At 35.5% G+C, this 27,668-nt stretch overlaps 2 protein-coding genes and 1 long non-coding RNA gene across 4 annotated transcripts in view; 2 read left to right on the top strand and 1 right to left on the bottom strand.

The window, feature by feature from the left end:
• The window catches only part of LOC146734418 (uncharacterized), a 119,478-nt gene extending 107,829 nt beyond the window's left edge, over nt 1-11,649 (top strand). The window contains exons 7-9 of one of the 2 annotated variants that reach the window (XR_014931497.1): nt 9,221-9,375; nt 9,763-9,865; nt 10,435-11,649. This is a non-coding gene — a long non-coding RNA (uncharacterized LOC146734418). Of the gene's footprint in view, nt 1-9,220; nt 9,393-9,762; nt 9,866-10,434 lie in introns of both variants that reach the window. The other variant, XR_014931495.1, reaches the window with a different exon arrangement.
• A 5,075-nt stretch (nt 11,650-16,724) lies between these two features.
• On the top strand, nt 16,725-17,810 carry LOC144360724 (uncharacterized). The gene is made up of 4 exons (XM_078013291.1): nt 16,725-16,881; nt 17,055-17,322; nt 17,486-17,553; nt 17,731-17,810. The coding sequence occupies exons 1-4, from the start codon at nt 16,725-16,727 to the stop codon at nt 17,808-17,810; spliced, it is 573 nt and encodes a 190-aa protein (XP_077869417.1).
• A 6,641-nt stretch (nt 17,811-24,451) lies between these two features.
• Nucleotides 24,452-25,570, bottom strand: LOC100378538 (neuropeptide FF receptor 2-like). The gene has a single exon (XM_002739499.1). The coding sequence runs from the start codon at nt 25,568-25,570 to the stop codon at nt 24,452-24,454; it is 1,119 nt and encodes a 372-aa protein (XP_002739545.1).
• Between the last annotated feature and the right edge of the window lie 2,098 nt (nt 25,571-27,668).

Genomic DNA, 27,668 nt, shown 5'->3' with positions numbered 1-27,668 from the left:
AATGGAGATGTAGATGAGTGTACACAATGGAGATGTAGATGAGTGTAAACAATGGAGATGTAGATGTGTGTATACAATGGAGATATAGATGAGTGTATGCAATGGAGATGTAGATGAGTGTACACAATGAAGATGTAGATGAGTGTACACAATGGAGATGTAAATGAGTGTATACAATGGAGATGTAGATGAGTGTATACAATGGAGATGTAGCTGAGTGTATACAATGGAGATGTAGATGAGTGTACACAATGAAGATGTAGATGAGTGTACACAATGTAAATGAGTGTACACAATGGAAATGTAGATGAGTGTATACAATGGAGATGTAGATGAGTGTACACAATGAAGATGTAGATGAGTGTACACAATGTAAATGAGTGTACACAATGAAGATGTAGCTGAGTGTTAACAATGGAGATGTAGATGAGTGTATACAATGGAGATGTAGATGAGTGTATACAATGGAGATGTAGATGAGTGTATACAATGGAGATGTAGATGAGTGTACACAATGAAGATGTAGATGAGTGTACACAATGTAAATGAGTGTACACAATGAAGATGTAGCTGAGTGTTAACAATGGAGATGTAGATGAGTGTATACAATGGAGATGTAGATGAGTGTATACAATGGAGATGTAGATGAGTGTACACAATGAAGATGTAGATGAGTGTACACAATTGAGATGTAGATGAGTGTACACAATGGAGATGTAGATGAGTGTATACAATGGATATGTAGATGAGTGTACACATTGAAGATGTAGATGAGTGTATACAATGGAGATGTAGATGAGTGTATACAATGAAGATGTTGTTGAGTGTACACAATGGAGATGTAGATGAGTGTATACAATGAATATGTAGATGAGTGTACACAATGGAGATGTAGATGAGTGTACAGAATGTAAATGAGTGTATACAATGAAGATGTAGATGAGTGTATACAATGGAGATGTAGATGAGTGTATACAATGGAGATGTAGATGAGTGTATACAATGGAGATGTAGATGAGTGTACACAATGAAGATGTAGATGAGTGTATACAATGGAGATGTAGATGAGTGTATACAATGAAGATGTTGTTGAGTGTACACAATGGAGATGTAGATGAGTGTATACAATGAATATGTAGATGAGTGTACACAATGGAGATGTAGATGAGTGTATACAATGAAGATGTAGATGAGCATATACAATGGAGATGAGTGTATACAATGGAGATGTAGATGAGCGTATACAATGGAGATGTAGATGAGTGTACACAATGGAGATGTAGATGAGTGTATACAATGGAGATGTAGATGAGTGTACAGAATGTAAATGAGTGTATACAATGAAGATGTAGATGAGTGTATACAATGGAGATGTAGATGAGTGTATACAATGGAGATGTAGATGAGTGTATACAATGGAGATGTAGATGAGTGTACACAATGAAGATGTAGATGAGTGTATACAATGGAGATGTAGATGAGTGTATACAATGGAGATGTAGATGAGTGTATACAATGGAGATGTAGATGAGTGTACACAATGAAGATGTAGATGAGTGTACACAATGAAGATGTAGATGAGTGTACACAATGTAAATGAGTGTACACAATGTAAATGAGTGTACACAATGGAAATGTAGATGAGTGTATACAATGGAGATGTAGATGAGTGTACACAATGAAGATGTAGATGAGTACACAATGGAGATGTAGATGAGTGTACACAATGAAGATGTAGATGAGTATACACAATGGAGATGTAAATGAGTGTACACAATGTAAATGAGTGTATACAATGGAAATGTAGATGAGTGTATACAATGGAGATGTAGATGAGTGTACGCAATGTAAATGAGTGTACAAAATGAAGATGTAGATGAGTTTATACAATGGAGATGTAGATGAGTGTATACAATGGAGATGTAGATGAGTGTACATAATGTAAATGAGTGTACACAATGGAGATGTAGATGAGTGTACACAATGAAGATTTAGATGAGTGTACACAATGTAAATGAGTGTATACAATGAAGATGTAGATGAGTGTATACAATAGAGATGTATATGAGTGTATACAATGGAGATGTAGATGAGTGTACATAATGGAGATGTAGATGAGTGTATACAATGGAGATGTAGATGAGTGTACACAATGAAGATGTAGATGAGTGTACACAATGAGCATGTAGATGAGTGTACACAATGAAGATGTAGATGAGTGTACACAATGGAGATGTAGATGAGTGTACACAATGGAGATGTAGATGAGTGTACACGATGTAGATGAGTGTACACAATGAATATGTAGATGAGTGTACACAATGTAAATGAGTGTATACAATGAAGATGTAGATGAGTGTATACAATGGAGATGTAGATGAGTGTATACAATGGAGATGTAGATGAGTGTACACAATGGAGATGTAGATGAGTGTAAACAGTGGAGATGTAGATGTGTGTATACAATGGAGATATAGATGAGTGTATACAATGGAGATGTAGATGAGTGTACACAATGAAGATGTAGATGAGTGTACACAATGGAGATGTAAATGAGTGTATACAATGGAGATGTAGATGAGTGTATACAATGGAGATGTAGCTGAGTGTATACAATGGAGATGTAGATGAGTGTACACAATGAAGATGTAGATGAGTGTACACAATGTAAATGAGTGTACACAATGTAAATGAGTGTACACAATGGAAATGTAGATGAGTGTATACAATGGAGATGTAGATGAGTGTACACAATGAAGATGTAGATGAGTACACAATGGAGATGTAGATGAGTGTACACAATGAAGATGTAGATGAGTGTATACAATGAAGATGTAGATGAGTGTACACAATGTAAATGAGTGTACACAATGAAGATGTAGCTGAGTGTTAACAATGGAGATGTAGATGAGTGTATACAATGGAGATGTAGATGAGTGTATACAATGGAGATGTAGATGAGTGTACACAATGAAGATGTAGATGAGTGTACACAATTGAGATGTAGATGAGTGTACACAATGGAGATGTAGATGAGTGTATACAATGGATATGTAGATGAGTGTACACATTGAAGATGTAGATGAGTGTACAGAATGTAAATGAGTGTATACAATGAAGATGTAAATGAGTGTATACAATGAAGATGTAGATGAGTGTATACAATGAAGATGTAGATGAGTATACGCAATGTAAATGAGTGTACAAAATGAAGATGTAGATGAGTTTATACAATGGAGATGTAGATGAGTGTATACAATGGAGATGTAGATGAGTGTACATAATGTAAATGAGTGTACACAATGGAGATGTAGATGAGTGTACACAATGAAGATTTAGATGAGTGTACACAATGTAAATGAGTGTATACAATGAAGATGTAGATGAGTGTATACAATAGAGATGTATATGAGTGTATACAATGGAGATGTAGATGAGTGTACATAATGGAGATGTAGATGAGTGTATACAATGGAGATGTAGATGAGTGTACACAATGAAGATGTAGATGAGTGTACACAATGAGCATGTAGATGAGTGTACACAATGAAGATGTAGATGAGTGTACACAATGGAGATGTAGATGAGTGTACACAATGGAGATGTAGATGAGTGTACACAATGGAGATGTAGATGAGTGTACACGATGTAGATGAGTGTACACAATGAATATGTAGATGAGTGTACACAATGTAAATGAGTGTATACAATGAAGATGTAGATGAGTGTATACAATGGAGATGTAGATGAGTGTATACAATGGAGATGTAGATGAGTGTATACAATGGAGATGTAGATGAGTGTACACAATGGAGATGTAGATGAGTGTAAACAATGGAGATGTAGATGTGTGTATACAATGGAGATATAGATGAGTGTATGCAATGGAGATGTAGATGAGTGTACACAATGAAGATGTAGATGAGTGTACACAATGGAGATGTAAATGAGTGTATACAATGGAGATGTAGATGAGTGTATACAATGGAGATGTAGCTGAGTGTATACAATGGAGATGTAGATGAGTGTACACAATGAAGATGTAGATGAGTGTACACAATGTAAATGAGTGTACACAATGGAAATGTAGATGAGTGTATACAATGGAGATGTAGATGAGTGTACACAATGAAGATGTAGATGAGTGTACACAATGTAAATGAGTGTACACAATGAAGATGTAGCTGAGTGTTAACAATGGAGATGTAGATGAGTGTATACAATGGAGATGTAGATGAGTGTATACAATGGAGATGTAGATGAGTGTATACAATGGAGATGTAGATGAGTGTACACAATGAAGATGTAGATGAGTGTACACAATGTAAATGAGTGTACACAATGAAGATGTAGCTGAGTGTTAACAATGGAGATGTAGATGAGTGTATACAATGGAGATGTAGATGAGTGTATACAATGGAGATGTAGATGAGTGTACACAATGAAGATGTAGATGAGTGTACACAATTGAGATGTAGATGAGTGTACACAATGGAGATGTAGATGAGTGTACACAATGGAGATGTAGATGAGTGTATACAATGGATATGTAGATGAGTGTACACATTGAAGATGTAGATGAGTGTATACAATGGAGATGTAGATGAGTGTATACAATGAAGATGTTGTTGAGTGTACACAATGGAGATGTAGATGAGTGTATACAATGAATATGTAGATGAGTGTACACAATGGAGATGTAGATGAGTGTACAGAATGTAAATGAGTGTATACAATGAAGATGTAGATGAGTGTATACAATGGAGATGTAGATGAGTGTATACAATGGAGATGTAGATGAGTGTATACAATGGAGATGTAGATGAGTGTACACAATGAAGATGTAGATGAGTGTATACAATGGAGATGTAGATGAGTGTATACAATGAAGATGTTGTTGAGTGTACACAATGGAGATGTAGATGAGTGTATACAATGAATATGTAGATGAGTGTACACAATGGAGATGTAGATGAGTGTATACAATGAAGATGTAGATGAGCATATACAATGGAGATGAGTGTATACAATGGAGATGTAGATGAGCGTATACAATGGAGATGTAGATGAGTGTACACAATGGAGATGTAGATGAGTGTATGCAATGGAGATGTAGATGAGTGTACAGAATGTAAATGAGTGTATACAATGAAGATGTAGATGAGTGTATACAATGGAGATGTAGATGAGTGTATACAATGGAGATGTAGATGAGTGTATACAATGGAGATGTAGATGAGTGTACACAATGAAGATGTAGATGAGTGTATACAATGGAGATGTAGATGAGTGTATACAATGGAGATGTAGATGAGTGTACACAATGGAGATGTAGATGAGTGTATACAATGAAGATGTTGTTGAGTGTACACAATGGAGATGTAGATGAGTGTATACAATGAATATGTAGATGAGTGTACACAATGGAGATGTAGATGAGTGTATACAATGAAGATGTAGATGAGCGTATACAATGGAGATGAGTGTATACAATGGAGATTTAGATGAGCGTATACAATGGAGATGGAGATGAGTGTATACAATGGAGATGTAGATGAGTGTATACAATGACGATGTAGATGAGTGTACACAATGACGATGTCGATGAGTGTATACAATAGTAAACAGATGCAAATTGGCACATAGTGGTATAGTCTTGTTATAGGGGTGATGTAGATGAGTATATACAGAGGGTAGTTTATGAATTTTGTTTGATGTAATATCATACAATCATTTCTTACTTTACATATATAATGACTTTCCTCGCTGTTATACCATTATCCTTGATTTCGCTCACATACCAATCAAGCTCTGTTGGTAACCTTGAGTTTGATACAGCAACATATTTAAGAAATATGTTGGACCTAATAAGGGTTTAAAATTCAAACATTATATATATATATATAGCATTACATCTTCATAGTTGTTTCACTTAGTACAATTCCTTGAATATGCCATTAAATTATGTGACTTGCAGAATACAGGTTCTATTTACTTTATATATTATTTACACACTGTTATGTAGAGTTTTTTATATAAACATTATTTTAATCTGTGTATGACATTCTACTGACAGTGATTTGCTGTATTACCAGATTAATGGTTCATTACATTATTTTGTTTCAAAGAATAAGAATTAAAATTGTATTCACCTGTCTGATAAAATAGCCACTGTATCTATCTGCTGGAAGTGTAACTGCTTTAAAATTGCAGCCTTTATGGATTCTGTGCAGGTTGCAGTACAGATTAAAAAAGGCTTAGAGCTATAATGGCTTCTGATCTCATTGACCAATTTGTAGTGTGGTCTGAAGGTATCGCCCCTGTAAAATTTGAAAATATAATGTAATAAAGTTTACATAGACATTTGAATATTTACACAATAAATAATGGAAAACAAATACATTTGCTGAACTCGCACATCTCATCATGGTACATGAACAAATTAATAAAATTGAATTAAAGAAGGATACACAATACCTCTCTTTATAATTCTTACCATGTTTCTAAACAGTGGGCCTCATCAATGGCTACCATACAAACTCTATCCTGATACACTTTAAGAGTAAAATAAAACATCTCTCCATGATTCCATTACTTCTGGATTTAAATAAACAATGGAATGTTTTCCACTCACAATGCCTAGATTAAATATATTAATTACTATGATTAATGTAAGATTGAACAGATCATACATAGATTTTTTACAAATATGAAATATGATAAAAATGATTTTTTTTACATACCTTGAATAGTTTCTTTTTCCATTTCTTCCATTTGTTGTTATGCAGGCTGAACTTATTCCATATTTATTTAAAGTTTGACATTGATCAAACATTAAACTTCTTAATGGTGAGATCACCATGGTTATATGTTTTTTCTTTGAAAATTTAGCATCCAATAATAGAGGGGGCAATACGTAACAATCACTTTTGCCATAACCAGTGGGTAACACCCCTAAACAGTGTGTATTGCCCAAAATAAGTGCAATTAAGCGTTGCTGTTCTATCTTTAAGTCATATTGAAAGCAATTGGGGTATATTTGTTTCTGACTTGTTCATACAATATTGTCAGCCATTGTCACATGTAACTGAATATGAAAAGTGAAAGTGATTACTAAATATGCAGTCAATTAATTCATTATTTTATTGATACAGAAATATACATTACAAGTTTATTAAGTATACATTACATGTAATTTTTCTTTATATACATATTAATTAACGTTATTAATATATTTTCAGTGTAACTACTTTTTTCATTGTTATTTAAATCCTTTCCTGGCTCTGAGCGCCGTATTCGTCTTCGTAACCAAAGAAACACGTGGATTTGTTGATATCTTGAAGTCACGTGATCTTTTTGCGAGACTTGGCTTTACTCTCGTAGTTTTCAAGATGGCGGCGCTGTCGCTAACTGAGGTTGCAGAAATCGTGAGAAATGGTTGAAAAATAAACTACAACGAAGAAATAACGAACCCAGATTTCTGTCGAGGGAACATAATGATTTAGTTTACCCGTGGAGGTATTTTACTTGAGGGAAATCTGTATATTTTTGTTGTTTTCCGACCAGTTATATAGGTCGGTAGTGTCATTTGCCATTTTTACCATTTTGCTCCACAGTTGGACCCGCGGCGTTAGGGTCCGACTGTATACCAACGATGTATATATAACTGATAGACGAAGCAAAATACCTTCCCGGACCCAAAACGCCGCGAAACCACGGCTAACATAAACCGTGCATCGTAGTCGCCCAGTTTAAGTTCTGGTTCTGTCGTGGTCCCAACTAAAGGGCGACAGTAGTCGTGCCGCGTCCTGTTCGATATGGGACTCGATATAGCGACGTACATGAAGCTCAAACATCCAAGAGTTATTTATTTAGACGACTCAAATTAGACGTCTGATTATATTATTTTCACACGTACACTGACACGCGTTCTACACTGACACGTGTCGCTAGGTCGCAGGACTGTCTTGGAGCATATTAATGGGCAATTGGGTTCCCCGACCTAAATTGCTATCCCGGTTTGTTGCATGTTCTTCCTTTAATATGAAATAATCAAATATGGGACATATGTAATAATAACAAAACCCCGCACCCTCCCCGTGGCTTCGCTCGTGAAAGTATGGCAGCAGGATACACCGCATCACTCGTGAAAATAACTTCCATATGCAATGAAAGCCACGGGAGGGTAAGGGGTTCTGTCATAATACTTCATTATCACAGAAAACATTTTTTCCCTGAAATAAATTCCAGTGAAAATGCCATTTCCTCATACTCTATTGAGACACAGCACAGTGAAATTGGATTCACATGTAATGCTTGAAAACATGTCAGCAAAAATAAATTAAGTGAAATTCTATGTGACTTCATAAGAGTTGGAAATGAACAAATTACCCCCGACCCTACCACTCCATACACAATGTAAACTACATCCCAAAACACCCTTTCACCCACGGTTACAACCGTGTTTCACCAGTGTATTCTATTTGACTTCAGGAGAAATTGAAATAAACAAATTAATTATAATTTCAGCCTCTAGTTGACCACTGATTAAATAAACTACCTCGTCTTGATGTCAACTTGCAGTTATTCATTGCCTACATCAGTGACTTCAAAATATATGTTTCAATCCCAGGAATTTCACTCGCTGTTAATTGCATGGGAGTGCCAGTCTTTCATGAATTTCTATTGTCATGTCAATTTCTTGCAATTAGTCGGAACATGAAGCTGTAACCACATACCGCCTAGGTGCTGTAACCAAATCCTGGTATAAGCACCGGTTAGGCAGTCTTGAACTATGCATGTGAAGCCAGCTGAGAGGTATATCCAATCCTATCGATCTTTCATTGTTTGGTAACTATTTGCTGCAAATGCAACAAAAATCAATATAAAAAATATTACCCACACAGCATTCTACAGGTTACTTGTTATTTGTTGTGTCCAGGCGGTAACTAAATGGCGAAACTATTGCAAAATAATCTCGTTTTTTTCACCATCGCATATCACCGCATACAAACAAGACAAAGCTTATCTGAAAGTGCCTGACATAAAGTCCCACTTGAGCTGCATTTCAGAACAACTCAACGAATTTACTTTTTGTACTTTATTAATAATCACTACCAAGTAATAATAATAATTGTTAAAAGCAGCATGATCGGATTGCGCTACCGTGATTATTTGCTACTAAGCAATGCAGTGTTCGTTTTTTTAAAACTTCTTTTAGGAAAGCAAGAACGATGTTGGTTACTACTATTTGGACATTTTTCCTTTGATCGTACGGCAAAGACATGTGTTTTCTAAGGAGTGAAACTTTATATACAGTCTGGAAAAAGGAAGTGGTACAGTGAATAAGTGCCAGACTGCAATGAGCTGCAAATGGTAATTGTGTAATACTGGTAGGCGTGCAGGCAATAACCTTTCTGTTAGAGGTTTCAAGTTTCGGATATCAGCAGGCATTGGCCTGACTGCTTCGTACGGTGTTACCCTTTTGTTTTATTTTTCGTGAAATACTTCGACAGCTGAAAATCGCGAAATCAAATGTTTCCACAGCACACACCACTGTACAAGAGTACAAGAAGTAAATACGCCATGCTTGAAATGCTTGAACATCCAGGTCTTTGCATGAGAAAATTAATCAGTTTTTGTTTCTGTATTTGACTGTAGAACGAAACACGTCACAGGCAATTCATATCTTTTACAATAGATCGTTTTCGTTCATGCGTCGTATGTGTGTATTTATATTCTATTTTTGGATTCTTATTTTAGCCCTGAAATTATATTATGGAAAGATGTGAAAAAAGAAGGGACATTTTAGGATTGATCCCAATCTAGCATGTCATTTGTTGGAATTAGCTGATACACATTTCAGGTATGTTTTCTGAATTTCTAGAGTCTATGACGAGATGCATTTACATGTGTAAAAAAGGATGAAACAGAAGTATAAAAAGTACTTTGGATGAAGATTTACTGTACTTGGAAACTGTTGATTTTCTGTTATTCAGGTTGATCAATACAGTATCACAAAGTATTTAGAAATCGCTGATACTTATTTTTTTCTTGGTGCATTGCACAATTAAAAATTACATGCACTCATTGCATCTTCATAACTATCTCTGTCTAACACATGGGCAATAGAACAGAATTCCTGAGTGTACACTTTGATCGCACCAAGACGACAAAACTGTGATCAGTCTTAATCACTTCAATTTTACAGTGAACTGAATTGATGGCACATTTACGAGTTGACTTATAGTCAAACTACATTTACATTATTTTATATTTATATATACATTTAAAATTGAATTAAATGTTGCCAATTTCCTGCTTAGGATCCTGCTATTGACATGTATTATGTATGATACTTTCAAGATCATGCTTGAAACATATACTAGCAACACAATCTCTTTTTGATAATTTTGTGTTCATTTACTATATTAGGTATTCTGATGAAATGCTGCCACATCATATCATTCGGAAATGGCCACCTCAACACCACTGGTTAGGAATACAAAACGTGATAGACTGGAATATTTTCGACGCCTGTAAAGAAACAATGTAAAAGGGAATTGCTTCTTTCCCCTATTCCGGAGTACTAGTATGTTGGATGTAACTGGGATCAGTGAAAATAGTGATCCAACTTTCAAGCCCGATCTGCAAGAAGAAATAGTACAAACAAGTGAAGTTGACCAGAAAGAATATCAGCAAGATGGTTTCATGAATGTAGATTCCACTGCAGAAGAAACACATACCCCCGATATTCATTCAAATGATCTGTGTCCCACACTCAATACATCTGTTAGTATGAAAGTGGATCTATCCCAAGACATTTCCAGACATGTTTTACAACTTTCAGACTCTGAGTAGATTTGAATTCTTCTGATGAATCTGAGGTGCAAGATGTTTATGAGTCGTGTGCATGGGGTTCAGGAGAAATTCAGAATTCGTTCCATCATGATACCATACTTGAGGTGATGTATCATCCAATGATGAGGTGCTATAGCAAATTGAAGAAATCAAGTAGAAGTGATGGCATGACATTTTACTTGAATCATTTTGTATGCGGGAATCCGGTCAGATGCATGAAAGCAAAATGCTGTTGTGGAAATGGCTCTGTTCAAAAAACCCAGCTGACTTCCCTCTTCATAAGCAGCTAGCAATATCTAGTATTATAGAAGAACTTTTCAACCATTTAAATGATGAAGAAATACATTGCATCAAAACTTTTCCTGTAATCAAGCTCACAAGAGTCAAAAATATCAATTTAGACCAAAAATGACACAAAAAAACACACCAAAAATTAATGTTTCAAAGCCCAAATTTTAATCGGGTCCATATCTCATGTCACTTTATAAGATCTCTCACTTTAAAAAAACATAACATCAAAACTTTTTTGGTAATTGAGCTCACCAAAGATGACTGACGACGGAAAAAGTGCCACGTATACCTTACCCTCAACTAAAGTCTACGGGCAAGGCAAAAACTACAGCGGAAACTGATTGAGCGTGCACTTTCATCTGAACAAGACATGACGTGATCAGACAAAAGTACACGTTCAATTCGTTTCGCTGTAATAGGTTTGTCACATTGTATCTGCCTGGTCCAACATGTAAACTGAATTCAATGTAAATTACAGAAAATGTGAAAAAATTTGAAGCAACATTTTGGTGGAAAAAGTATTTGGCGTTCAAGGGTTAATACTCTATAAAACCCATGTATCGACCATCTGGTGATGGATAGACTGCTCTTACTTGAAGGACGGCACAAGAAGGTACAACTCTGCGGTTACCTCGCCCAAGTCGCCCATTCTGCCAGAGGATGAAACTTCTATAGGCAGCTTTCCTGAAGGCATTATTGGTTCGATGGGGTGTGCTTGCCCTCAGATAGGAACTGTTTAGAATTCCAAGTCGGCTATGTACTACCTTGTCCCACGCTTTTTTGCAGAACGACACTAAACAAAGTATCAACTACTACATTATGCCATAACACAGCCATATTCACATGGCTATGGAAAAAAAACAGCAGACATACCATCCATCGAGCGAATTCCGTCGTCGTATAGGGATTAAACTTGATAAAGAACATACAACAAAAACTTACTACAAGGGACATATTACATAAACATACACATACACATACAAACATACAAGTGTTTCGAAAAAGAGTGAGCATAACATGAAGTGAAACCTGTACAATATGTTGTCTTCACTGTTATTTGTGGAATATTCCTGAGTTCCTGCAGTATGACATACAGCATAAATGTCTGGTTCTAAAGCTCTCGTCTCAAATATTATTGCTTCTAAATCAAGTTTTTGGGATAGTGGAATTCATACATAGTAAATCGATTCTAGAATTTTAAAATTGCAATATTTTAGAATACCAACCTATCCAAATAATTTGGCCAGATCTTCAGTTACATGAAAGTTTCCAAGCCATTAAAAATGTCAAGTTGCATACTACTAAAGTAGGAATTTCAAATGGGAGGGGTGTTATTAATTGCAACACTAGCAGTTGATACTCGTCCCTATGTTTTTTTGCGCAGAGATCCCTGGGAAAAGGAATGACTACAGAAATGGTCAACAATTAGTGGTCAGTTTTAATTGTCATCTTGACTGAAATGTTTATCAAAATTATAGCACTGATAGAGTGGGCGACAGCACAAAAATCCTTTGGAGAATGGGATTTATCATCGAATGCAACTTACCAAATCATCTATCCTAGGGTTTCATCTGTTTGTAACTCAGGGGCTGGAACAGGGATCAATAAGGGCTGGAACAGGGATCAATAAGGGCTGGAACAGGGATCAATAAGGGCTGGTCTACCGTGACATTTTGAGGCTGGTCTGCTGTCACATCCTAAGGCACGTCTGTCACATCCTGTGTATAGAAGCACATTTTTATGATGTAATAGGAAAACAAGTAATCTTATTTATTTTTGTTTATTCAAAGTTGCAATTTTTTCTTAAAAAAAAACAAGAGAGAACCTAGAAAAACTGTCCATACCATAATAGAAACTTCAACAGGCACACCATGATGATCAGCACCTGGTAAACTAGTGCCTTTTTCCTCGTCCTGATTTTCAGTTGAATAACACAATAACACAATTGAATAATTACAGAGGGATGCAGGACGGACTTGGTGATTGGAGAATTATTTGTTTTTAATTTCAGGAGTCACCGGACATATTTTGTCATGTTGTAACACTGGGCAAAAGAACAACATTCAATTTAAAAACGTCCGTTTCCTTGGTAACTGCAGCTTCTTAAAAATTGAATCAATCTTAATGCAGTAGTATCTTGCTCTCATTTGATCCATAATTAAACGTTGATATCTAATGCTCAATAATTTCCTATAGTATGGTAACAATTTCATTAGTCAATTCGTTTTGGAAATAAAAAGAAATTGATGAAAAGATACCCCTGTTATAATGGGGGAAATATTGTCAGATAGTGTTTAAACTTGCCTTATTTGTACATTTTTTCTTGGAACATTTGCATCTTTCAGTGCAGGCTGACTTCCCTTTCCTACAATTACAACTCCTCTTGCACATGCCCTTGCAGGAACACTTGGGAGAAAACAAAATGTATTTGGCTATCTGTTGATGAAACAAGACAATGTGAAATGGTTGTCAATGTCTAAATTACATATTACTTACTGTAACACTTTCAACCACCTGTCTGCCAAACACGTCACCATTTTGGATTCTTGGAGGACTTTCCATAACTCGAAATCTCCCGATGTATTTTGTTTTCTACAAGATAAATTATGAAAAAAGTTCCAGATACAATCATCATAAAATAGTCTCATGGAAAAAAGAACAAGTTTATTGTACCTGTGCCACTTCTACATTTACAGCAACTACCTCAGGATTTTCCATATTGGCGAACACTTGAGCTGCTGCACTAAATTCCTGTATGAAACAAATGCAAAACACAGATTATATGTGTGTTCCCATTACACATGTATGGGCTAGGGTTAGCAATAATCCAATATCGGCTAGACCCAGTTGCATTCATGCATGTTAGGGTCCTGAGTTAGTACAAACTAAGGAACGATGCCACACTTAGTAAAAATACAAATTATCAATGTTTTTTATCTATGCTTTCCCGATAACAATGGTGGTACTGTGGTTATTCATACTATAACAATACTAGTGCAGACAGTTTTAGTTGCAGAATAACAGGAAGTAGTACATATGCTTGCTGTCTATCCGTTCAAGTCTCACAATGCACCCACATTGCTTGTTTTGTTAGAAATGACCATTACTTTTATGGGAATGACATACAAAAAACATTAACAATGAATATAATAGTAAATATTTGCAATCAAGACCATATTTACAGCTATTGTGTACACCCAAGAGGGTACTTAGCCTGAGCTAATTGTTTCACCCTGGGCGAAGGGCTGGATCAGGTATCAAAAGCTGACCAGATTTAGCTAGGATAAAATAGATGTACAGCTCATAGTACTTACATCAAAACTTGAATTGAGAACATCCATCTTTTCTTACAAGTTTTTAATAGACCTAGAAACAGAATGAACAATTCATTGAAAAATAAGAATGAACTTCGCCACAGCCCCACTGTATGCAGTTACCTGTCTGTCGCTCAGTTTAGACATGCACTGAAAGTTGCCAATAACATGTAAATAATTTTACTTGAAAGGCTAAATTTAAACAAACCTGACCACTTTTGACTGGAATTTTTCTCCAATTTACAAAATAACAATTTAAATGAGGAACAAAAACAGATAGCTGAATATTCATTTCAGTATTGTTTTCTACTGTTCATTTTCTGGCTGTAAGCATGATGGACTGTAACTAAGACCTAATTATGTGGATGTAACAGGTAGATTTTCTTTTTTAATAGAAACTTTTATGAAGTTAAATATTCTATTTATCATTAGAAAGTCTGGGAGAGATGGTGAAATGCAGACAACAAATTATAAAATTTTGAAAAACAAAATCTACATGCAACCTTACAGAAAAAAATTGAAAACATACTTGAAAGAGAAAATCACAGCAACACTGTCATGAAAAAAAAATGTAGCCCATAACTAGGTGACGGAATAAAATAATGTTTACACAAGTTCAACCCCCCCCCCCAAAAAAAATTCTTTTTTCCACCCTATTACCAAATATAAATGTAATCACAGAAATATTCGCATCACAAATCAAAAATGGGTTGCTAACTGGGATTGATGAAAGGTTTACCACATGCACCAAATATATACTAGTAGTATACCAGTTATATGTGCTACACTTGAAATCTCCAATTAGAAATAGAATACTGGTTTCAGAATTATATGTATTGTAATTGTGTGTAAATGCCACATTTGCTATGAAAATTAATTACAGTAAAAAATGTCAAACGACTCTAATTATATGCTCAAGAATATGGCACATGTAAAGTGAAATTTAAAGTGGTCCAAAAATAAAAACATCGAAGACAATCGTACCTCCACGTGTATAATCATCACTCAACAACAACAATTGACAGCGTGACCTCAGACAACGGCAGCCATCTTGAGTGTTTGTTTACATTTTCGATTCACAACTTTCTAGCAAAACTAGTACACATATTTATCAACGGCAATTTTCAAATTCATTCGATCTGCCATATTAGTACAGTGTCGCTGGGTATACTTTTCGAGAACTACGATCAAAATTATCAATTTTGTTGTGCACAGCGAGAGCCGCCGCCACGAGTGGAGGTACTGTTTTGTTGACATTCGTCGGACAATTCTCAGCCACAATCAAACACGGCGAACAACTAATACGAAAAACCCATGGAGTGTCTGTAAATGGTGTTGCTAGGTTGAATACACTATTATTCCTGTTGTAAATACGATGAAATAGCCGTGAATAGCACGGTTCGATCCTCAAATAAAAACACATAAGCAGTATACTCCCATACAATGATCGACTGAGACAATCGGCAAAATACAGAAACGAAATAACGACGCGTAACTTTGTCGAGAGAGAGAGAGTTGCTACCATCGACAAGCGAGATCGTACTGGCGACTTTCCATGGATTTCCCATAGTTATAGCCAAGAAACCGGTTGTTCACCAGATGTTTTTTTTCAACGGGAAGTTTAACAGTACGCACTGTTGTTTGAAAAGACCGGAAGTTAACAGTCTGAAGTCAATGTGGCGCAACGTCCGGTTTAAACAACCATAGACCGTCGTCCAAAACCTTTAACCGAGGTTTCCCCGAAGTCGCATTTGTAAGTAAATGCATCTTGGCCAGTGGAATTGAGTCTGTGGCACACTCACCCAGGGTAGGGGTCGACCCTTTTGATATTCCAGCCTAAGGTTTATTCAGTTGTTTGCTGGGGGGGGGGGGGTATATGATGATCTCCGAAATCCTGTTTTTCAGCTTTCTGATCTGATATCTACTACGTATTTTTGTGTATTAATTGATTCTGACAAAGGAGATGCATTATATTAATAAGACATTTTTGTATTCAATTTGCCACGCTAATCGAATAGATTGTTATATTAAACTAGTCCTGATAGTCATTTTGTGGTATATTTTCACTACCGGTAAATCTAAATCAAGACAAAATGATGATGTGCATAGAATGTGTAGTTTATTATTTGGATCCATCGGATATTGGAACAAGTTCCTGATGTGTTGGTGGAAAAGAACGAATTGGGGTGCCTATGTTTAAGGAGCATACTAATCTTCAGTGTTTTCTCAAACATAGTATCTCATATGCTGGTCTTCAAGATGAAGCAGATAAACGTGAAATTGGCTCATCTATTGATGATCAGCAGATTAGGGAAAAATACAACGGATGGAACCAAAGCATATTCTATCAATACACAAACCCTGTGGGATAATGAGAGACCACTATTAAGTTCCTTTGAAGGATCATTATTGCAAGGTAAAAATATAGAACTGATAGTTAATATTGGTTTAACTTGAAACTTTGTTAGAATTGTTGTATTAACACAATCACACCTGGATGTTTGTTGCCATGTGTTATATGTGTTTTTTTACTTCTAGGTGTGATTGTGTTAAAGTAATATTGGTGTGTTGCCTATTTTTTCCTTGCAGTGAATATTTTACAGAAGCAAACAGTTTTTTTGAGGGAGTCGCCAATAATCAAAATTGTACAGAAAAGAGGTGCAATTGAAAAGGAGATAGAACCCCCCCCCCCCGCAAGGAAACATGCTGGAAGGAAACGTTCTCTAAATAAAATTGAGGATGAAAAACTGGTAAACAAATTGAAGAAAGGTGAAGATGTTGATATCACACATGGCAATATGAGATATAACACATGGAAATATGAGACAGAAGCAAACTTTGGAAACAGTGAGAGAAGGTTATTTGTTACTCTTATTTTGTACTCTCTTTCTTTTGTTTACATTTATACTGATAATACCGGGTAATATAATTTAATTTTGATTGTACTACTAAAAGAAAATACTGTAATCCCTTAGAAATGACATGTTTTATGCCATGACAGTGACCTCTGACCTTTCTAGAAATGGAAAACATTTTTTACTTATTAAGAACAGAACACCACAAGCAAGAATTTCTTACTTCAAGGATAGTAAGTAACATTAATATTTAGCTAACAAGGTGAACATTTCCTATTCAGTTTCACTGGGTGAAATGATGTGTTGTTTTTGACATTGTATTAGAATCTAATAGCTATTAGATTGTGATAATTGCGAAGAGAGGGATGACAAGCTGAATTTATATCATGAATTTAAAATATTCATTTCAGAATATTATGTAAAATCATGTGGGAAGCTACGACAACAAGAGGAAAAAGGAATCAAAGTGATAATATGCAGTGTCAAATGAAAAGTATGCACAACTGGAAAGAGAAGCTCAGAAACAGTGAAAATAGGGAATGGGATAGTGACCGTGACCAGGATAGCGATCATGATACTGACATGGACATGAGCATGTAAGCTTAACTTGTGTAATGTTGTTTACATTGGAAATGTGATGTAATTCTGTGACTGTAAACAGTGATAATCTTAGTTTATGTGGTATTATTTTTAGATGACACAAGGTTCAGTTTGTACAAGATGACAGTGTTTTGGAGCAAGATGTGAATTTATCTGATGATAACAGAAAACAGACTGCAGTGATCTTTCAACTTTATCCCACCTAACTGGCAGCAATTCTTCATGGCATGATTCAGACAGTGACATTGACCCAAAAACTATAATTTTCCCAGTTACAATACAGAAAGTAGATTATGTTTGTACAAGACTTAATGAACTTTTCCAATCTGGTAAAATTCCAAGAGACAGGATATTGTAGAAGCATCTCAATGACGTAACATATGCGCTTGTAGAACCTAACCACCAGTATGATAGAGGTGTGGTAGAATTATTTTAATACAGTGAAACATCTTGGTGGAGAAAGGACAGTGAAATTTCTTTGTGGTCCAATGTGGCATGGCTGCGGAAGAGGTGGTACAATGAATCTTGACTCTGCTAAACTTAACTTTGGTGGACCATCTATAACAACACCAAAGAAAAACACCACTGGTTATACAACTACAAGTGGGATGGTAAAACCATGGATGAGCTCTTTACAGAAACTACTAGTGTGTGAGCCTCAAGTGTCTGTCAATCCACTAATTTAAAATTCCAGTGTTAAGGTTTTTGGTGCTTCAGTGGCAAATGATGGTACAGCCCTGAAACCCTCAATTCACCATGATGAAAAACAGTAAATCAATGTTGGATTGGAAAATCCAGTTGATATAAATTTTGTCAAAGAAAACCCAAATCCTGATCATAAATATCTTAAAGACCATGTGGTAACTGAAGCCAATGTTAGTTATATGACCACACTTGATAACAATATTGATATGCCTGTCAGTGTTAAATTTGTTCCAAAACGTGGCAAGACTGGTGAGCAAATGAAAAAAACAGTTCCTGAATGATGTAAATATAGTTCAAATTTGTCTGTCATGCCTACGCCATGCATCATTATAATGCTATTGACTTGGATTCAGTGAATGCTTGTAAAAACTTCTGTGATGTTTGTTATTAACACTGAAAATGTGTGTGCTAAATGCAAGGATATGGAACACAGTAACCATTTACCACCACTGAGAGCATATGGAAATTGTCTTGACTTCTCAAAACAGTGCATCAAAATAGTAGTTTTGGTGGTAACTGCTAATTGTGAGGCAGGAAACAAGAAGGCATTTGAAATGATTATTGAAGACAAAGAAAATGGTTTACTGCCACAAGAATTTGTGTTTGTGTGCCTTCCTGATGCTGTCCATGTTAACAAAAGTCTGAAATGTAGTTTTGCAAATTGGATGTTACTTTTGTTTGGGAAACGATCAGCTCTGTCTGTACTGCATACATTGCGTGGCGCTGACTCAACTCTACGTAAAATTGTACCACGCGATACTGTGGTAAACAAAGATCTCATGGATGTGGATTGTATCCTCCATATAACTAAAGAAGATGTCTTGACTACTTTGTGATGTGAATTTTGTTGTACATAGTATTGTACCAGATAAATATTAGATAAGTGATACTAACAAAGTCGGAATTTATCCTCACCCAGTTGCCATCACTAATGAGTCCACTATTATAAGTGCAAGTGATAGCAGCAGGACATTTTTTACAATCAATCTAGAGAAAGATGGATTTGTCCATACCCAAAAGATGTTTGGACAGTGACTTCAATGTGTATAAATAATGACAATCTTTATATTTCATATAAAGGATATCCAGGCGGTGTATTGTTTATCAACATGGAAGACCTTAGTGAGCACCAGCTTTTGATAAATGGTACAATAGAGTGTGTAGAGAGTTCTCACATCGCCAAATACAGAGAAGGAATTGTATTCAATGACACAGCTAGCCGTCAAGTAAAGGCTAAGCAACCAAAGAACAAAGCCATTGTTCTTGCTGGTAATGGTAATGAAGGCAATTCTGATGAAGTCTGTTGTACAAGGCTTTTTCTGTTCACTTGACAAATCAGCCTGTTTCCAAATTGTCTATACAACAGGCAATAGAACATGTATCCACTCTTAATGATTATTTATTGAGGGCAGAAGATGCAGTCAGGCAATCAACAGGGTTCCGTGGAAATACAAATGGGCCAGAAGGAACTGTTTCTCACAAAACTAGGTTATCTGTCTCAATGATACTTGAGCAGTTGAGAGAATTACAGGATTTTATACAGACAATTAATGTGGGATACAGAATAGATCTGTTTGACTGTACAAGCTGAGAACCTTCATGCTGTTGGCCACTTCAAAGACCAGTTTTCATTTGTTAACATTATGCCAGAAATCTATCTAATACAGTTTATGGAATTTTAAAGAGGGTTGTTCTATGGGCAGCATACTATTTCATAAAAGAAATCTCATATTACCCAATCAGTACTCAAGTTATACCTTTGAATAATTTCCCAAAACTACATCAATCAAAGGTACAGATGTAAGAATGGGCTATAGAACATGGACAATGTGTGAATCAGAAAACAGTGAAGCAGGAAACTACACAATTCAATGCTGGTACATTACCACTGAACATGAAAAGAGTTTCAACAAGAGCAAGTAGTATTTCCAGATGTCACTGAACAACCACATGTTGAGCCTGAGATACGTGAGGGGAATATCCATTCTGTGAAAGAGATGCCGACTGGTATGGGGAGTGATTCTGAACAAGAATCGGAATATGACACGGACACAGACTCTGAGTTTACTCCCGTGCCTTCAGTGACTTCTTCAGTCCTAGACTTGAACAATGATGCACTTACATTTATGAGAGCAGTAACCACACAAAGTGGGCGTATGATAAAAGTTCGGTCATATGTAGACTGGTAATTGCCCAGATTGTCAATTACGGACAAGGCATATATAAATATGTTGATGTCTTTATTGTTATTTAGAGCCCTCATCTCGTCAATTGTACCGTTAATCATTATAAGCTACAATTCAGATACATTTTGTTCATGATCTGTGAATTAGCAAATGTATTTCCTGTGAATTGTGATTTGCCAATTTTAATGCCTGTGAACTGTGATATGTACCCCCTTCTCCCCTCATAATCGTTTGAATACAACGTGTTAATTACGGCATCACTGGGCATATTAGAACTGGATTGAATCTTGTCAACAAATAGTGTTATATAGAATCGGATGTTGATTCATTAACTATATTATTACTAGTAAATCACAGGCTTGCGTGCTTGGACCAATTCCTTTTGTGTCGTTTACATTGATGATATCTATCATTACAATAGTTGCATATCGCGTCTGTGTCTGACTGTTGATATCCAAAAAAATAATATCTCGCCAGTGACAGGTTTAATTTTATCTCGCGATATGTAAAGCTATGAGATTTGGTAGTGGCTACACACATTTTACTTACGCGGTATCTGACTAATGATGGCACTGTTACCCTTGATATTACAGGAATATCCTGGGGTATGGGTGGATTCCAAGCATTACATACAAGAAACATATTTGCGGGACAGTAGCCAAGACAAGGTGGATTTTTCAGTCACCATAAAATCTTGTTTGAATGCTCACTGGTAAGATATAGTTCTGACTGATTGTTGAACGATTCTCTCCTCGCTGAACTTCGGTCTCTCTGGCTTTCATTACCATGTTGACAAACTATCAATATTCAAGTAATTATTATCATATAGCTCGAGAGTATGTGGTTGACCTGCAAGAATTTGTATAGCATAGCCCAGATCGAAATGAGAGCTTTGCCATACCCTATGCTCATTACTCTTGTTTGTCAGAAACTTGACAATGCAAAATTGCTATTAAAACCACTTCAAGTTGAAGTTGAGTGAGTTGGATATCTGCTTTTTGTTAAGTGTTCTGTAACAACGACATCGAGTATGATTACGTGCATCAATCATTACAAACAGACATCTAAGTGCACGTATGTGGATATCAATGTGTCCTTGGAAATGTGGGAATAAAAACAGCATCGCCTGGAAGGTCTTTCATCTACGATGTGTGTAAATGACAAAAATTGCGTGTTATGGTTATGTTACCTATATTCATACGAACAAGTATTGGATATTATCACGGCTTTCTTCTCCATCATCAGTTTTGTTTTCATACACATGTTTGCATTTCCGGTAAATATAATTATATACTAACATTTCGGTCCCTGTGCTTGTTACGAGTGTTTTAACAATAAGCACTTTTGACATGTGGAGGTTTCCCGGCGGTTTTCAATGTTTTCCCTTAAATTGAGAGCAGTTTGTAATATGTGTGTTCTAGTTTCGAATACTTATATGATAGGCAATTTTATTAAGAGACATAGTCACGACAATATATCTAACATGTTTGGCAAACATTTAGTAGCACTTTGGATAAATAATAATTTAATTATAACTAAAGCCCTGGGTGGCAATTATGCATATTGTCACAAAGCTGGCTCACGTACTGTTGATTACTGTATAACTACACAAGGCTGATATAAGCTAATAACATTTTTAAAATCAATAACACTCAGATCACTGTCCGATTGGCTTTTGTTTTTCAGTAGGTCGTGATGGCAGTAGTACGCACGATAACAATTTAGACCCCTCAACAAAATATATTTGGAACGAAGATTTATAACATATTATGACAACACAAATTTGAAAATTATTTCAAAAGTGTTTACCTTGTGAATCAAATGAAATGGATATAAATAAAACTAGAGATTATCTCTGAGATTTACCAATTTTAGCAGTGTGGATAGTTGCCTTAAAAGGTATATCGGAACTTAAATCACTGTTAACCTTTAATCTAAATTAATTAATTGCCTAAATAATATGTTGACTGAATAAACTTCAGTTTGGGTTTAGAAAACAGAAGCGATCAATATATAAAACACTGTATAGTAAATATGGAAATGACTGACAATTGAAAGAGATTCGTTTGTATACACTGCGTTTATTGTGTTTGGAAACAAATAATATTTCTAAAATTACAAAACTTTTAAATTAGTGATAAAATACATATAATTATCAAATCAATGTAACATAACACATGCAGTTAAACTAAATAATAGAATTACAAAAATGTTTGGTTCGATTTGTTGAGTTAAAAAGGGTGTTCAAATTTACTTAATCAACTAAAAATATTTGGTGAAATTCAAGATAAGTCATTTATTCTGTGTAACAGAAATCAGAATATTCTGATCTGCTTTCTGTGTTCCACATTACATGAAGCTTGCAAACTTGTATTAATGTGAAAATAACTGGAAGTTCGGTTAACTATTCAAATTCGAGTTAGTAAACGTGGACTTTCAACAAGAACAAAAATGCATTATGCCCGTAACTTGAAGTTCTGTTAATTGAACATCGAGTTACAATTTGGTCATAGGTTTACAAAATATGGGCGTGGTCATTTTTGTTTTCGTAACTCAAACAGTTCAGCATCTCAATGTTATTTCAAAATAAAATAATTGAAGTGGTCAATTTGCTTACACATATACAATATTGACTTTGTTACTTAATTTGGTGGATTTTGTGTAATAATTGCTGTTGAATGAAATTACACTTGGTTAATTAGATTCTGTAAATACCTAGCGTATTTTACCACCTATTCATTCTCTAAAATTTGTGCTTGGTTTAACGTAATGTGATTACGTAATTTCAAAAAAAAAACATGCAAAAGAAATCGACAATTATGGTTACATAAAAACTGTTTTATTACACAGATTGAGTAGAATCCATGGCCATCTATTCGTTTATGAAAACGTAACTTCGCGTAATCAGGTAGGATCTATTTTGGGAATATAATCATCACTGAAATCGAAATAGGTGAAGGTTAATAATACTTTTGTTTATCTTTAGATAATATACTTTATCTTAGATAATAATTTAATTTTCTTCCCAATTTGAATGGTGATATATTTCGTTCGAAGTTGTCTTGACACTCGAAAACATGCGCTATTATGTTATATGGGGTGTTTGTATTTGAAGTAACATTGAACGTGTTGTAGGAGATTTAACTATTTTTGTTTAGAGTTACGTTCAACATTTTAAATACACGTTAGTTCTCAGTTGTCTCCTATGGTTGTTTTCAACGGCGCCTGTAGAAAATGTTATGGCTCCAGCTTGTGAACAGTGAACAAATCGCTTCATTTAAATATTTATTGAATTAATGTATTACCATAACACTGACAAATAGGTTTGATCGTATCGACCATGTGTGGCGATCTGACACTGCGTACAATATATACGTATGCGGTGTTATGGCGGTAATCTTATTGTACATCCCCTCTATTGGTAGTCATAATACAGTGAGGGATAACGTCCCCAAATAACAGCGTGTGTCGTGATTCACGTGTTACATTTAATTGTTGCTGTGACTAATTTAAACAAGGAAATGACGTCGATATGACACACATTTTGCAAATAAAAATTTCAAACACTGTTATCAAACTGCTCAACGTTTTCGATTTTAGATGTATGATAACGTTTTTATCTTGTTTGTTATTAGCATAATTATCTTGCGTTCTCAGTCGTTGTCTGTGTTTTACCATTGTGGACGGTTCGACTATGACTGTTACTGCCACTCGCCACTGTTTCTATGCCTATTGGTTGTATTCGCGATTCCCGGCACTTATAAAAACATGGAAATAATTTCTTAAATTCTTTCCTGAAACTTTCATTAAAATAGGCATAAAGAAAAGGATTGATCCAGCTGTTACAGAGAAAGATGAAAATTGCCAAATTTGCAGGGACAATGGACCATATAAATTCGCTTCTTGGAAATGTCTCAGACCAAGTGAAGTAGAATTGTAAGGTGTGATTTGGCAGCCATGTCAGCGCAAACTGTAGAACTACCAAACATAGCATTTTTACAGCTTTCTTTTTATTCCGGCTGCTGGCATTCGTTGGTGATTTGCTGAACCATAAGGTGACGACCATTATCGAGTACAGAATTGTTAATAAAATAAGAGGCATTACATACATAAAAAGAAGGTCAGTTAAGCGAAACCAGAAGTCGGTGTCTTCATCTACCACATAACACATAAACGTAACCTCATATACTGTACTATTGTGATCACCAAGCGTCTGAACATCTGTAATGACGTCATTTACAAACAGTTTGAACGACGAGTAGCCCAGTGAGCACACCCAAACGACTATACAACCAAACGCAGCATGTTCCACAGACAATTTGGGTTTCATAGGCTGCACAATGGCACGGTAACGGTCTGCGCCAATACATACGAGTGAGAAAGTGGTACCGCATTGAGCTGCCCAGTGAAGGTAACCCAACAGTTTGCACAACACACTACTCGATATTGGCAGCTTGTAGGCGAAGTGTCCAACGTGATAAGGAATGAAGAAGATGGCTATCATTAGATCAGATACCGATAGCGAGACAATAAACAGGTTTGTGGCCGAGTTTCTCAGTTTGGGTTGTCGAAACACAGCGATGATCACCCACACATTGCCTATAATGATCAGTAACATAAATACGACTCCAAATGCTACTGTGACCGCTGGTGGCGTATTCAATTTTGCAGCTCTTTCAATCAAATCGTCGTAATCGTAAGAGTTGCTTTGGGATTCGTATTCTTCACTTCCATGTTCTATATTATAATTATTGTCCATTTTGGTCCATTCGATCTGTGAAAATAGAAATGAGCAAATATATAAAGACTGGTTAGATGGTTAAAATTCATATATACTCCGTATCATATTTTATATTCAATATGTTGAAGGTTAAAATTTAGATGTGTTGTAAATTACAATGTAGATGATATTATTGACGATGTGATGGTTGGTATTACATATACATGTTAAAAATACTGTTTTTACTGTGAAAATTGCTGTGTTACATGTACTTAGGGCTTGACACAATGAATTAAAATTAAATACAAACACGTACACATAGAAATTAATACAAACGTAAAATTGCATGAGGGATTGGAACTGGCGGTCACTGCACAAAATCTCCTGGTCACACGACCCAGCATTACTTACATTCAGCAAAACCCGAACTTATTCCACGCCGAGAACGTATAACACGACACAGCCAATTTACTACACATAGCATGTATGTACAACAACGCTTATATAGACTGATTTTTTGCGATATGATTTTTGCAACTCGAAATCCATCGTTATTATTAGCTGGTATATAAAATCCCAGCTTATGTCACAGTGATCGTCAGTTGTGGCGTTAGGGTCATGGTAGTTTCATCCTGTTTTAAGACTTAATTGAAACATATGGTGTGTTTTTTTTTTAAAGAATGACGCTAAAATAAAACAAGTAGAACAATGGGGGATACGTTATTGAGGTATTCGAGAGGGGATTACTTTTTTGACTATTGTTATGCTAATAGCGACCCAATAACTCATTATCCATATATGTACATAACCATATACGGATTTAGGACAGGCTATTCTATCGTTTAACATTATACCCACTCATGATTGATCAAATGCCGAGAGAAACATGCGCGTACACAGTATGTGTGCTTGTTATGTGTAATATGCAATATTCTCAAGGCTAAGTTCTTAACGCTCAAGACAAGACTGCACATTTTTTTGGCGAGGTCTGTCGTTGAGAAAATGACCATTTTTTGTTAACGTGAAAGCTTTTGGAAATTTCCTGGGAAGTGTAGAGAACATAGCAATAAAAGATTACGGGAAAGAGGGCAAGAAATGTACATATAATAATCAATGATTCACTACTATTGGGTTAAAAAAATATTTACGATCATACAAAATTAATATAGTGTTCATGGCTATCCGTTCGACCCCGTACTGACCTTCACTGCTGTTGCGACGTCTTGAGCCGAGAAACGTAAGGCTGAATTCCCCGGTTTCAATTAAAAGTGGCTACACTCAATCCATTGATTAGGCATGCACTCGACCACAACGGCAAGGAAGAAAATAAATTTTCGATTTTACGCATTATGGCTACACAACGTGACAGAAAGTTCTTCTATGTGATCTAATACATGTATTTGTAAACAATCTACTTGTATTTGCACACGACTCCCAGTGCCTTCTCCTCGAGCAGACATTAATGTTTCACATTCGTTTTTGCATGGTTTTAAATAAATAAAACGAAGCATTCTATTTTATTCAATGTTTATTTTCGTTTGATATTTTTAAACAAAATATGCAGTCATTAAATATGTTTTCCGAACGAGGACAAGGAAGGCAAAATGACGGTAGTCTTAAGATCGCGATCGCGATCTTCGGTTTGTATCAAAAGTACGACTCACAAATGAGGTCTTTTTTTCGAACGATAATTTGATAGGAATTAAACAAAATTCAATCGTTGGCGTGTGTAAGGGCTGGACCACTATCATTGGCTCCAAGTCCGGACCGGACATTAAACCGCGATGTTTTTATTTTCTTTCTTTTTTTCTGGATATTGTGCAGACAACTTTGCAGTTGTACGAAATTAATCAATTTCTCTATATTGATGTTTTGGGCATACTCACTGTGTTTTATTTGTTATTTTACATGTTCACGTAGATTTAATTATTTGTCAGCGAAAATAGTGAAATAAAAACACGGTGAATAACTAAAGCATTATTCAAGGCGCAATAATTTGGATGTATGGACACATAATGTTTTTGATTAAATAAACTATCGACTGTCAAAAAAGCTATTTATTTAATGAATTTGTTTGTAAACATAAATTTTTAATTTTATATTGTTAATTTATAATTATGATGATAATCATTATTTA

This window comes from Saccoglossus kowalevskii, chromosome 14, assembly GCF_978046115.1.
Source record: "Saccoglossus kowalevskii chromosome 14, keSacKowa6.1, whole genome shotgun sequence".
Taxonomy (NCBI): domain Eukaryota; kingdom Metazoa; phylum Hemichordata; class Enteropneusta; family Harrimaniidae; genus Saccoglossus; species Saccoglossus kowalevskii.
Note: the sequence above shows the minus strand (reverse complement) of the source record. Positions and strands in the feature narration are given on the sequence as shown.